This window comes from Polypterus senegalus, chromosome 12, assembly GCF_016835505.1.
Source record: "Polypterus senegalus isolate Bchr_013 chromosome 12, ASM1683550v1, whole genome shotgun sequence".
NCBI classification, from domain to species: Eukaryota; Metazoa; Chordata; class Cladistia; order Polypteriformes; family Polypteridae; genus Polypterus; species Polypterus senegalus.
Window position 1 is genome coordinate 19,576,630 of NC_053165.1, and position 13,827 is coordinate 19,590,456.

The window sequence follows — 13,827 nt, forward strand, 5'->3', positions numbered from 1 at the left end:
TAGTTCTATAAAATTTATGAATATTTATTAGATGACAATGTATAATCTGTGGGAGGTTCCTATAACCCCCGTAAACAGAATTGTATTGGTATATTCCTGCCATTTCTAACAGCTTTGACTAAAACAATAATCTTCAGTTAGTGACAGCCTTGCCTTGAGTAAGGTATGGCAGGCATATGGTTTTAAACCATGCCTGGTGTGGAACTGGACCCGGACACAGACAGACGGAAATCGGTTTTGCACCCAACACACTCATTTTATTTACAATATTTACATAAAAGTTCAGTGCACAAACCCAGTGCCTCCACCACCGATCCCCCAAAGTCCAGGCCTCACAGTCTCTAGATGCCTTCCTTCTGGCCGCCTCCACTCCTCTCTATGAGCTCCGTCCTCTTCCACCCGACTCTTGCCCATGACGGAAGGGAGGCGGCCCCTTAAATAGCAACCCGGATGGGCTCCAGCTGCTTTCCCGGCAATCCCCCGCAGACACACCCCCATGTGGCGGAAGTGCTGGCTGCACACCTGGAAGTCCTCTGGTTGTCCCCAGTCTTCTTCCCCCCAACACTTCCTGGTGTGGCGGAAGTGCTGAGGTCCAGGGTTCTTCGGGCCCCTACAGGGTTGATCTTCAAAGCTCTGTACCCATGGCCTCCAACACAACCAGGGCGGTCGCCCCCTCATGGTCTGGAGGAGGCACAAGCTCTCCTCCGGTCCTCCTGGGCGACCTGGCTGGGCTCCACCCCCAGCTGCATGCGACACTGGGCACATGCCAATTTGCCAATCGGCTTACGGGCCTTTTGAGTGTGTGAAGTAAATATGTAAGAAAATGGTACCTAATTCACATACTGTGCCGTATGCTTAAAGCATACAGAAGAAGAAACTAAGAATCTTTAAGTAGATAAGAATTTAAGAATCTTTAAGAAGAGAACAAGAAGTAAAGAACTTTTAAGTACAGAAATAACTAAAGTTTCTCAAGAAAAGCTAAGTTGAAGACAAGATACATTTTTTCCCTTTTATTCTACGTGTGTAACTATTTTTTCTTTTATTCTTGTGTGGATTATTTGCTTTTAACTTTCACTAAATATTTTCAAAACGTACTTTTGGACTGTGAGATTTCTTTAGACACACGTTTTACCCGTGCTTGACCAAAAATTATTTTGGCAGCTACACAGTTATTAAAGCACTTTAAAAAAAAATAAATTGCAAATATTTCATAGAAGTTAGCCGAACACATGCAAATCTTATGGAAGTAAAAATGATAGGATACCGCGACACCGCACGAGTATCGTACCTTTGTTAGTTGTATCATGGGTTGTTCTCATCTATCTTATATTATGCAGGGGGTGCAGAATTATTCCAGGTAGAAAAGGGGGTGCGAAATACGAAAGTTTGAGAACCGCTGTTCTAGGTGAAGAGGCAGGGCAAGCTTGTTGGGCTGAATGGCTTGTTCTCATCATCTTTCCAGGCTTCTAATGTTCTAATGTTGGGAAAAAATAAAAACATAACAGATTATAGCACCGGAGACTCTTATTTTGTCAGAGGTATGGACACACTGATTGGTGGGGTTTCCTTATTCAGTCCGATTTGTTCCCTTGCACTCCACTTTCTTTTCATATGCAGATTATGCTAATTAGGAAGCACTAAAACTGACCCCGTGTGAATGGGAGAGTGTTGATATACCGAGTGATAGGACTGGTCCAAGCTTTTTACACTATGCTGTAATAACAGACCGGACAGAATTAATCGGATTTGAGATTATGTTTGAGTTACGTCCATTCCACTCAGAGAATGAATGTGAGGGGTTCTGTTTCTATAACAGGCAAATATATCTGGCGTTTTATCAGCATGAGACCCCTCTCGCTTTCTAAGTCCCTCGTTCAGCTGTGAGGAACTACAAGTTAAAAGAAATGCAAATCATTGCTGATTGATCACATCATCTCAAAGCATGAAGGAATCACTCGTTTTTATTTCTAAACTTGCACCGTCATTGGAATACATTTCTGATAATGAAAACCACTTGTATATTTAAGTCGATTGCATAATTTCAGCATTCCCACTTTGAAATTCCAGCCCTGAAATCATAACATAAAACAACATTTAGTGACTGTCAGGCATGCGTTATTTTTAGCAGAAGCTCCAGTCACACATGAAATGCCCTAAATGCCAATGCTCGAGGCACTGAAGCAAAAATTCTTTTTTGCTTCCCTTTCATTGGATTATTAAATTGCAGTGTGTCTATGCAGTAGTCGAGACGATTCATTTCTTCTCTTTATTTACTTTTTCCCCTTGATTCAGAAAATCAATGTTGGGACAGGAGATGTTTCTTGGTGTAATCGGCGGTCCTAACACTGAGGAGGATTCAACATGAACTGTACAAGCAAATCCAAAGAGTCCGCTCTAGTGTAGGCGGCGTTTCCTGTTTTTCGCCTGCATTTTCACAAATTCTAATAAGAAAGGAATAAAACACAAGCAAACGGAAGCAAAAATCAAACACTTTTGTAAGGTAGGTAGCCAACCAAACAGAAAAATTATCAGCATCAGCTTCAGTTCAATGGATGTAATAAGTGTATATGTTTAACATGTCACTGTGCTCTGTACAAATATTTTATAAATTGACTTTTCTTTCCACTCACATGCACAGCTAATACAAAGCCAGATTTAGCACAGGGGGTCATCATTTAGAACTGCTAGGCAAGCATTAGCAGACAAGACAGGGACAACTCCGAAATGGGCATTGTATACAATTTTTGTGTGTCAAAGTCAGCATGAAGCTGTATCCTCTTTGTCTTGTTTGGAAAGGCATGATTCACCTAAGTGGGGGTCTGCACATGAAGAAAGAGTATAAAGCCTTAAAACCTTTGAAGCCGACGGACGGATGGGAGATAACGTCATCTGATCCAGAAAATCCTTCCAATGCAACGGCAAAAATGGCAAACTCTACACATCGAGCCCCAACTCCTGAACTGGGTTCTTGCCATTGGCTTCCTTTTTCTGTTATGCAGCGTGAACCGTCATTAAAGAAAGCAAAGTTATTCCTCCTATGTGATTTCTTACCGCCGTATCACAGCAAGGAACAACAGTGACGTGACTCCCTGCGAGACAGCAGTGCTACCGCTCCGCCATTGTGTCACTCCCATGTGTGTAATTATTAACAGTTGTAGCGAATAGCTGCAGCTGCTGCCCAGTCGGGATGCCCAGGAGGACCGGAGGAGGGCTTGTGCCTCCTCCAGACCACAAGGGGGCAACCGCCCTGATTGCTTTGGGGGCCATGGGTACAGAGCTTTGAAGCTCAACCCTGTAGGGGTCCGTGGTCACTGCCAGGGGGCGCCCCGCTGCCTTTGGAGCCCTGGACCTCAGCACTTCTGCCAAACCTGGAAGGGCTTGGGGGGAAGAGGACCAGGGACACCTGGAGTGCTTCCGAGTGTACAGCCGGGACTCCCGCCACACAGAGGAGTGCCGGCAGAAGAGTGTCAGGAAGCACCTGGAGCACATCCGGGTGTGTATATAAGGTGCCGCCTCCCTCCATTCGATTGGCTGGAGTCGGGTGGAAGAGGACAGAGCTCGGAGGAGAGGAGTGAAGGTGGACCAGAAGAGGCATTGTGAGGCCAGGACTTGAAGGGTGATTGGTGCTGTGGCACTGGCTCGTGAGTGTTCAAGACTTGTAAATATTGTAAATAAACGTGTGGTGGTGCAAAACATCATGTCTACCTGTCTGTGTCTCCGGGCTGTTCCCCACACAGTATTCATTATTTAAATGAAATTAACAATTTATCTGTAAAATGTAACATACATACTTTAATGCATTTCATCATGAAAGTGATATCAAGTATAAATCTAAGGATTCTAAATGTACGTACAGAGAGTTGGAATATCATATATTTAAGGTGATATATTGCTGTTTGGTGCTGCTGTCGGGTCAGGAGTAATACCCAGAAATAAAAGACGGCACAAAAGATGGTATGTGAGACTTTTAAAATGTATCGTATCATTAGGATGGGGAATATGCGATGCCTGAATATAAAAGCACCACGAATGCATCTGCATGTCGGCACATTGCTTCATCACATGTAACCATTCATCAAACATCAAAGCACGCACATCAATCCCGTAGGATCCTCATAGCGGCAGTCTGTCACATGTGGATAGTGAACAGAGACTCTGACATCACATTCCGACTTTTATCACACTGCCCCCCAAACCCCCACTTTTTGCTGGTACTGTAACTCGCGCACATGTTGCGTTAATTTCTGAGGATGTGCTAAGAGGACGCGTCAAATGAACGCTGGGAACGCGTGGCAGCCATGATGTGTGCACGTCCGCGTTCTGAGCGTGAAGTATGAACGAGCCCTAAGGGAGGGTTATCACCTTTTTATATTATGTCTATATAGTTTCGGGTTATGTAACATGTCGCAATTACAAAAGAACTCATTCCAACAAGGGAGATAGTGCCCCCTGCTGGATACAGAGGATCTCGTAATTCAATTGACATTTCAATCAGTTGAACCAGATGACATATTAGAAATTCCCACTGAGTCATGCTGCCTACTTTTATATTTTAGCCAAATGAAGAAATCAAAAGTGAAAGTCAAATGAAGAGAAAAACAACACCGTTCCTATGACACTCATTTAGTTCATTATTTTATACAATTCTCTCATCCACTTAGAAAAGCCTACTCACCCTCTGTTACTGACAATGGCTTTCTTCAGGTGAACATAACTGGCTGGAAAGATCCCCTGCAAAATAAAACACAACACGTAAGGCATCAGCATACACGTTACACCGTTTGAAGATTATCCTAAACTGGTGAAGTTTCTAGTTCCTCTTTGTAGTTGGCTTTATCACCTGGCATATGCCTGACCAAAGGCTGGCAGCACCACCCACTGCAAGGACACCAGCTTTGACAAATTTGTTGGTCCCCTTACAGCTCATTAAAAAACTGCTGAAAAATGATGGAATGAAAAGCAATGTCCCCTTTATACCTGCAACGCCTGTCGAGTAAAGCAAAGCAAGTGTGACAAGAGATCAAGTGTTGCTTAGTCTACAAAGATATCCCAAAATGGCCTGGACACAGTTGTTGGTAGATCTATAACAACAACAGCAACAACAACATTTATTTCTATTGGACGTTTTCATACAAATGATGTAGCTCAAAGTGCTTCACAGGATGAAGAAAGAAAAATGTATAAAAATAGAAATATACAAATAAGATTAGGCAATACTAATTAACAAAGAATAAAATAAGGTCCAATGGTCAGGGAGGACAGAAAAAAAAAAAATCTGCAGGGTCTCCTGGGCCACGAGACCACCCAGCCCCGATTGGGTATTCTACCTAACATCGATGATCTCAATCAGTCCTCATGGTTTTCAGGCTTCACGTGGAAGAATTCAACGATGATGATGGTCATGTGGACCTCTCACCTTCAATCCATCAATGTAAGGACTGCATGGTGCCCTGATCAGGTGTTGGTGGCACGTTGTATTATGGGATTTCATCTACTGATGAATTCTGCTCTGTACTTATAATATTGTATTGAGGATTACTTCTGTTCTGTGTATTGTATTGTATTGTATTTACCCTCTTTTTCGTTGACACCCACTGCACACCCAACCAACCTGGAAAGGGGTCTCTCTTTGAACTGCCTTTCCCAAGGTTTCGTCCTTTTTTTCCCCAACAGGGTTTTTATTTTTTGGAAGTTTTTCCATGTCTTTTTAGAGAGTCAAGGTTGGAGGGCTATCAAAAGGCAAGACGTATTAAAGCCCGTTGTGGCACTCCTGGTGTGATTTTGGGTTATATGAAAATAAGTTGTATTGTATTTAAGTGGCATCCAAATCCAATCCAATCAAATCAAATCAAGTCAAATGTCATTTGTCAATACATTTAAACATGCGGTGCAAATTGTAGTGAAATGTTTAACTACAGAGGCTCAAGAAACTTCTTGTTCTATCAGCTGCTCCCATTAGGGGTTGCCACAGCGGATCATCTTCTTCCATATTTTCCTGTCCTTGTCATCTTGCTCTGTTACCTTCATCACCTGCATGTCTGCTTTCACCATATCCATAAACCTTCTCTTAGGCCTTCCTCTTTTTCTCTTCCCTGGCAGCTTTATCCTTTACATCCTTCTCTCAATATACCCATCATCTCTCCTCTTCACATGTCCAAACCAACGCAATCTCGCCTCTCTGACTTTGTCTCCCAACCATCCAAGACAGAGGCTCAAGAAACACATAAGGGATATTAAAGAATAACAAAATCCCCTCAAACGCACATAAGAATTTCTGGCTTGAATAATAAGAGGGCCGCTGTTGCCAATAAGAGACTTGTAGGTAGCACTGAGATGTTTTCAGACCTGCCCAGTTGTCCCACAGCTTTACACTTGACAGCCCTGACCTTTGAACAGAGCTCTTGTTGTACCCACAACAGGTCCATGCTGACAGAAGTTCTTTCCTTCTGGTGTTCCCCTGATTGAAGTCACCAGCCTTCTCAGAAAACAGAATGATCCATCAGTAGAGTACTGGTAACAGAGTGAATTATTTCTGTTGCCGAGTTAATACACAGGATGGTGTAACTTATCTCCCTAGATGGTAATGTGGAGGGATTGAGCCAGTACTTCCATGTCTGGATAACACAAGGTGTGCCAACCTTTCCAGTGTCGTAGACCAAGGTGTCCAGGGTATCACTTAAGTCCCTATGTGGATTATTGAGGAGTGATGGGCTGTGCAGGCATCTCTCATGGTCTGAGCTCAAGTGTGTGTCTTTGTGTGTGTTAAGCATAGGGTAGGTCACTCCATAATAAACCTGGTGAATCCTTTGTTGTGATTGTAGTATATTTTAAATTTTTTTTGTCTCTTTTGTTACCCTTATCTGACCTCGTTTTTCATATTTTGTGGAGAATTTGAATTTTACTGCTTATTTTGTCCAGTGTGTCATTTTTAAACATGAATTATTAAATCTTTTAGGATAGGCGGTCTACCACCAGAATCATTTTTCACACAGCCAGCACAAGATGGGTCATAGCCATCATGTAGATCTCAAACAGAAGTTTAAGAGAGTGGACTTGAAATGTGCCCACATTGACACTTTCATATCACAATGACACAATCATATTTGTAAAGTGGGGCTCTGACCGGTTAAGCGACTTGCTCGGGGTCACACTGTCAGTCAGAGGTGCCAACTGAATGGTTGAGTTCAACTCCACACTGCCCTCTGCCACCTTCATTGGGCAGTGCAGCTGTTTGGCTTTTTCTGGTTATCTGGACAAGCCCACCGATTGGCGGATCAAAGCGCAGCTCCCCCTCACTGCCATCAACAGCACCGTGTAGTGTGCCACATCGCCCAGTCATCAAGGGAGATGTCCAGCTTGTAATGAAATCGAGCACATTACAATTCCTTTACTTATTTCCCTCCACTTTTAATAATTTATAACTCCACTGCATTATTCACGGGCTTTAGGGCTTTGAAAGGCAGTCCAGCATTAAAACGCAATTTTGTAAACATTCTTCCATGATTTCTATTTCTATTCTATTATATTCTATTAAATAGCTGTTGTTAAGTGAACGCGGTCTCACATTAAGTAGCAGCAGCTAATCGTAACGTGTAATAAATAGCACCATTAGAAAACTGCAGACAGGATGCTTTTCCTTTTGCTTCGGTAGATGATAAAAGAATGATGATGCTCCCAATATACCAAATACCACATTTTCTTCACATTAAAGAGACTTTTACAAAATGGAAAGCACATAGTGTGAAGTTTCATTCAGCTTCTAAAGCAATGCTTTATTGAGGGGCCATTGGCCCAGAATGCAACCCTGCCGAACACACAGTGTAAAGATGACTGCTCTGATTAATCAAGTTGTCTTATATTTCTTGGGGTTTCGACTATTCAGATCATTCTGTTGAAAACGATCCTTGAAATAATTCATGGCACTCCTGATCAGAGGTATATGAGGAATGGACATTCTGGCCCAGCAACATTGACCTGGGAGGGAGTTGTCATCAGAAGGTGTATATAAATGAGGTGGCCTGCAGGGGGCGTACTGAGCCCCAAACCTCAGACACCTCTACCACAGACACAGTTCTGGGTTCAAGGGTCCAGCTCTTTTATTTAATAACCAAAATGTTTCTTGCCCACACTGTCCTAAAGGGTTCCAAAACCCGACAGTACAACACAGCACTTTCTTCAGTCCTTCCTTTATTTTGCTCCACTCAGGCGAGAGCTGACCATCTCCTATCCTGACTCCGACTCCCAAGGAGGGCTCTCTTTTAACTCTGGTGCTCAACTTGTTGCCCTCTGGGAAGAACTTCCAAGCTGGGCAGGACCACACCGGTCATGGTGCACTCAATACCTGTCAGCTCCTCTTGGCAGCCCCCAACAGAGCAGCACCATGGAGCCACAACTCGCTTGTTGCCCTGCATGTATCCATACTGGGACTTTCCAGATGAGATGCTGCCACCTAGTGCATGGGGTGGCAGGCAGTCACCCACTCTCCTGTCCTTTCGGCCTCCCAAGCCCAACCACTGTGTCTGTCCATGGCTGGTGGGACTCTAGCCCCAGTTTAGTAGCTGCAGCGATATCCTTCCAGGGCCACATTCAGGAGAACATCACAGCTCCCTCACTGACCTCCCTCTGGGATGGCCTCCTGTTCAGAAAAGGGGACTGTGCTGCCAGTTTACCCCTCACAATGAGTAAACTCAATGTTACATTACATGACTACTAGTTGGAGGGGATGTCAAACATGACAACTGACACTGCTGACTTGTAATATTATGTGACTAGTATTTGCAGTGTAGGTCAAATTAGATGACCATGTGACGACGTTCTAAGTTTCACATCCCCAAAGTATCGTGAGTTAGCCCCTTTATCTGACAGCCTAATGAAGTCAGTGCCCGTGGGAAGGCTTTACAAGTCCAGTAAGTTCAGTCGTAATATCAGGCCTTTTTGTTTTTCTTTTTCCATTCTGTCATGGTATGTAAAGAACGTGACTTCAGACAGATGAGTCTGTCTTCTGTTTATCAGGTCCAAAACATCCACTTCCTTTATTCCTCACAGCCATATTGTAATCATTGTATTTCTGGGTGAGCACTCACTGGTTGACAACTCCCACATGTACTGTACATAAGCCTGCCCCTTCAACTTAAGACCAAGGTCAGGTCAGGTCAAGTCGGGGAGCATGCACTGGCACAGCACGCTGCCACACCCACCACACGACGAAACAGCTCAGGATCCTGGTTGGCAACTCTGCAGGCAGACACACGGTTCAGTCCCACCCTCCGGAAATGACCCTCTATCTGCCACAGCCAGGTGTTATGTGGGCGACCCCTTGGCCTGATCCAGTCACTCGGGTCCCCAACAGTGAGGAACCTACGAGCCGGATCACGCTTGGGGAAACGCGCCACATGGCTGTAGTGCCGTAACTGACGCTCCCTCAGCAGATATGCAGTCCTGTCCCACCCTTCGCAAATGGCCCTCTATCTAACACAGCCAGGTGTTACGTGGGCATTAGGTTGGCCTGGTCCAGCCGCTCGGGTCCTCAAAAAGGAGGATCCTGCGAGCCAGATCACCCTCAGGGAATTGTGCCACATGGCAAAAATGTCCAAAAACTTTACTGATGAGAACACAGGGATTTCCTGATTTTTAACACCTGTTGCAAATGATCGTGAGAAAAGAACTTCGACTTGAAAAGCTTATCTTTAATTGCAAGCTCTTTTGTTGTGTGGAACATCTTTAACTTCATCTCTGTGATGTCAATTGCCTTCTTATGTGATACACTGTTACGGTTCATAGAGATTTTATTTTCCCTGCAGCGCTTTCTGTGCACATCTGTTTACTTTTGTATTCACTTGCTCCACGGCTCAATTCACTTCCGTTAAGAAGTGGAAAAGACCTTTTTTGTTCACTTTTCAAGATCAGTCATAAGTTACGCTCCTTGTAATATGAGCTGTTAGATGAGTGCACTCCCAGGACCATCAGTTTGTTCATTTTATACAGTTAGCATAGACATACTCAGGGGTAGATGGTGAACTGCTGTGGGCTCAAACCATGAAACATCTCAGTTTGAAGATTTTCACTGCGATGACCTGCCAACAGTCACTCACAGAAGTGGTCCATGATGTGCTTGATGCTCAGCAGATGATGCCATTCATTGTCATCTATCTGCCATTATGGTTGTTTATCACAGGGTACTTTGATCAGTTTCCCATCAATAAATGATCAGGTCATTTTGCCATCCTTTATGGCCTTTAGGTTGCCGCCAAATTTTTAATTCAGGATTTCTTCTTGCTTGTCTATGTGTTTTAGCATCTTGTCTCCATATTTTTCCTTGCTCTTTGTCACTTAGTTGCCTTCTGCAATGTGCTCAATGCTCAGTATATGTTGCTACTGTTCTTTTTCTCTCTGCCCTTATGGTGGTTATCACTTGGTTTCTTGATCAGTTTCTCATAAACAAATCATCAGGTCACTTTGTTATCCTTTATAGCCACCAGGTCACCACCACCTAAGATATAATAATCCAGATTTATTTTTTTATCTTGTCTATGAGTTTTAGTGTCTCTTCGTCTCATGCTTTCTCATTCTTCACCACTTAATTGCCATTGACATTCAGCATATGTTACTACTGTTCTTTTTCTTTCTGCCATTATGGTGGTTATCGCTTGGTTTCTTGATCAGTTTCTCATAAACAAATCATCAGATCACTTTGTCATCCTTTATAGCCACCAGATCGCTGCCATCTAAAATGTAATAATCTGGATTTCTTTTTGCATTTCTATGTGTTTCAGTGTCTGTCTTATTCTTTCTCATTCTTCATCACTTAGTCACCTTCTGCATAGTGCTTGACGCTCAGCATAAGTTGCTGCTGTTCTTTTTCTTTCTACTGTTATGGTGGCTATCACTTGCTTTTTCAACCAGTTTCTCATAAACAAATGACCACAGGTGACTTTGCAATCCATTATGTCCACTAGGTTGCCACCACTTACATCCTTTAATTCAGGATTTCTTCTTGCTTGTCTATGTGTTTGAAAGTCTTGTGCTCTTATACTTTCTCAATTTGTGTCTCTTAAGTGCCTTCTGTATTGTGCTTGATGCTCAGCAAATGTTGCTGCTTTTCTTGTTTCTTCTGCCACTGTGGTGGTTAGCATTTGGTTTCTCAATCATTTTGCCATAGACAAACAGCCTCAGGTCATGGCCACCAGGTTGCCATTACTTATTTTTTTTTAATTTCCAGTATGTATGATATCATTTGCTTTTGATTAAGTTGAAGATAACGGTTCTGGCCCCAGATTATGCAACAGATGGACAGACCTTTACATTTCCATCCATCCATTCTCCAACCCGCTGAATCCAAACACAGGGTCACGGGGGTCTGCTGGAGCCAATCCCAGCCAACATAGGGCACAAGGCAGGAACCAATCCTGGGCAGGGTGCCAACCCACCGCAGGACACACACAAACACACCCACACACCAAGCACACACTAGGGCCAATTTAGAAACGCCAATCCACCTAACCTGCATGTCTTTGGACTGTGGGAGGAAACCCACGCAGACACGGGGAGAACATGCAAACTCCATGCAGGGAGGACCCAAGAAGCGAACCCAGGTCTCCTAACAGCGCTACCACTGCGCCACCGTGCCGCCCCCTTTACATTATATATATATATATATATATATACAGAAAGAGAGAGAGAGAGAAATAAAAAATTTACCAAAATTTAATTTCCAGAATTTACAACGCTCATTCGCTTTTGATTAAGTTCAAGATAATGGTTCTAGCCCCAGTAAAATGAATAATCGTGTGACAGATGGACAGACCTTTACATTTTATTCATATATATATATATATATATATATATATATATATATATATATATATATATATATATATATATATATATATATATATATATTGTGGAGAGTGGCTGTGGGGAGTACCAAGCCGGGGCGCCTAGGAGGGGACAGGAGGAGGGCTTACGCCTCCTCCAGCCCACGTGGGGGCGAACTCCCTGGTGGCTTTGGGGACCATGGGAACAGAGCTGAGAAGCTCAACCCTATAGGGGCCCGTGGTCACCACCAGGGGGCGCCCGAATGCCTGAGAAACACTGGCCCTCAGCACTCCTGCCACACCCGGAAGTACTGGGGGGAAGAAGACCAGGGACACCCGGAGTGCTTCCGGGTGTGCTGCTGGTACTTCCACCACACTGGGGAGTGTCAGCGTAAGATTATTAGGAGGCACCTGGAGCACGTCAGGGTGATTATAAAAGGGGCCTCTTCCCTCCATTCAATGGCTGGAGTTGGGTGGAAGTGGACAGAGTCTTGTAGGAGAGGAGAGGAGAGGAGTAGAGGCGGTGAGAAGAAGAGAAAGGCATTTGGAAGAGGCCTGGACTTTGGGGTGATTGGTGCTGAGGCACCGGGTTGTGTGTGTTCACTGTAAATAGTAGTCTGTAAATAAAGATGTGTGGTGCTTTAAGAACCACGTCTACCTGTCTGTGTCTGGGCTGTTCTCCACAATATATATATATATATATATCCATCCATCCATCCATTTGCTAACCCGCTGAATCCGAATACAGGGTCACGGGGGTCTGCTGGAGCCAATCCCAGCCAACACAGGGCACAAGGCAGGAACCAATCCTGGGCAGGGTGCCAACCCACCGTATATATATATATATATATATATATATATATATATATATATATATATATATATATATATATATATTTATATACAAGCACACAGAGAAATTGAAAATGGCCCATTTAAACCATAACAAAGAATCCCCCCTTGCCGAAAAGCTTGCAAGTGTCCCTTTGTGGAGAGTTCATCTCCCCCCTTATTTTACACTGTGATTGTATCCTGCCTTCATATGAACAACCTTCAGCCACTAAGCCACTCTGCATCGGGTCACTTGACATCCTATGCCAGGTCTTTTGGAAAAAATGATTCAGTAGGCAGAAGAAATATAGGAATAAAGGAGGCACAGATCAGAGAGTTAGGTGCCTTATCTGACAAGGATCCACACGGTGACTCAAGTGGGCATATCAGTGGCCGATGGGGCAGTAAAACGCTGAGAACTATAGAATGAAAGGTCATTTATTCTTCTGCAGGACGCTTCTATCAGCCTGGGGCATGAAACAGTAAAGCAAGGACCCAAGAAAGTATAATTCTAATAAAAATGAAGAAAAGAGGAATGGGAAAAGCAGGGGAGAACAAAAAGCATTGTAAAATATGTGTCAACCTTGTGTGATTTAAAGCCGGGCTGCCCGGAGGAATGCAATCCACTTAACCATGGATTCACAATAAATGTATTCCCTATTCACTGTTGTCTTTTGCCATTTCCCTTAAATATTTATAAATCTGGCCAGGATTCAACAAAATGATCTTGGCCTGGCAGCACGTCCTGTTGCTCGCAGCATTCCCATGTTCCTTTAATTCTGACAACTAATAAAGACCAAATTAAATAATACTTTTTATTCCTCCTGCCTTGGTGAACAAGATGTGCTCTGGGAAAAGTCTTGATCTTATATATATATATATATATATATATAAGTCATCAAAAATGGTTAAAAATGCGTTTTCATTATCGCTGTCCAGTGGAAATAGAGCAAATCTTCAGTAGCATTTCCCCTTAGGATAGAGCAGTGCAGTGCTTAAGAAAAAAAGAAAAGGGACGCACTGTGTGTGTTGCCAAGGGGGGAGTGTTGCTTTTTCATAAAAAAAAAATGTAAAAATTGGCAATTTAATTAAATTCCATACAATTATAAACAGCAAGCCATTTTTTTGAAAAAGTACATACATACAGTTTGTGCATTTCTTATAGGACTTAAATTTAAACCCC

At 43.3% G+C, this 13,827-nt stretch overlaps 1 protein-coding gene across 4 annotated transcripts in view; it reads right to left on the reverse strand.

Moving 5' to 3' along the window:
- dock3 (dedicator of cytokinesis 3) overlaps positions 1-13,827 on the reverse strand; it is a 919,050-nt gene that overhangs the window by 497,169 nt on the left and 408,054 nt on the right. For all 4 annotated transcript variants that reach the window (XM_039772621.1, XM_039772622.1, XM_039772620.1 and 1 more), the window contains exon 4: positions 4,676-4,731. In XM_039772621.1, coding sequence (XP_039628555.1) covers positions 4,676-4,731 — 56 coding nt within the window. The remainder of the gene's footprint in view (positions 1-4,675; positions 4,732-13,827) is intronic.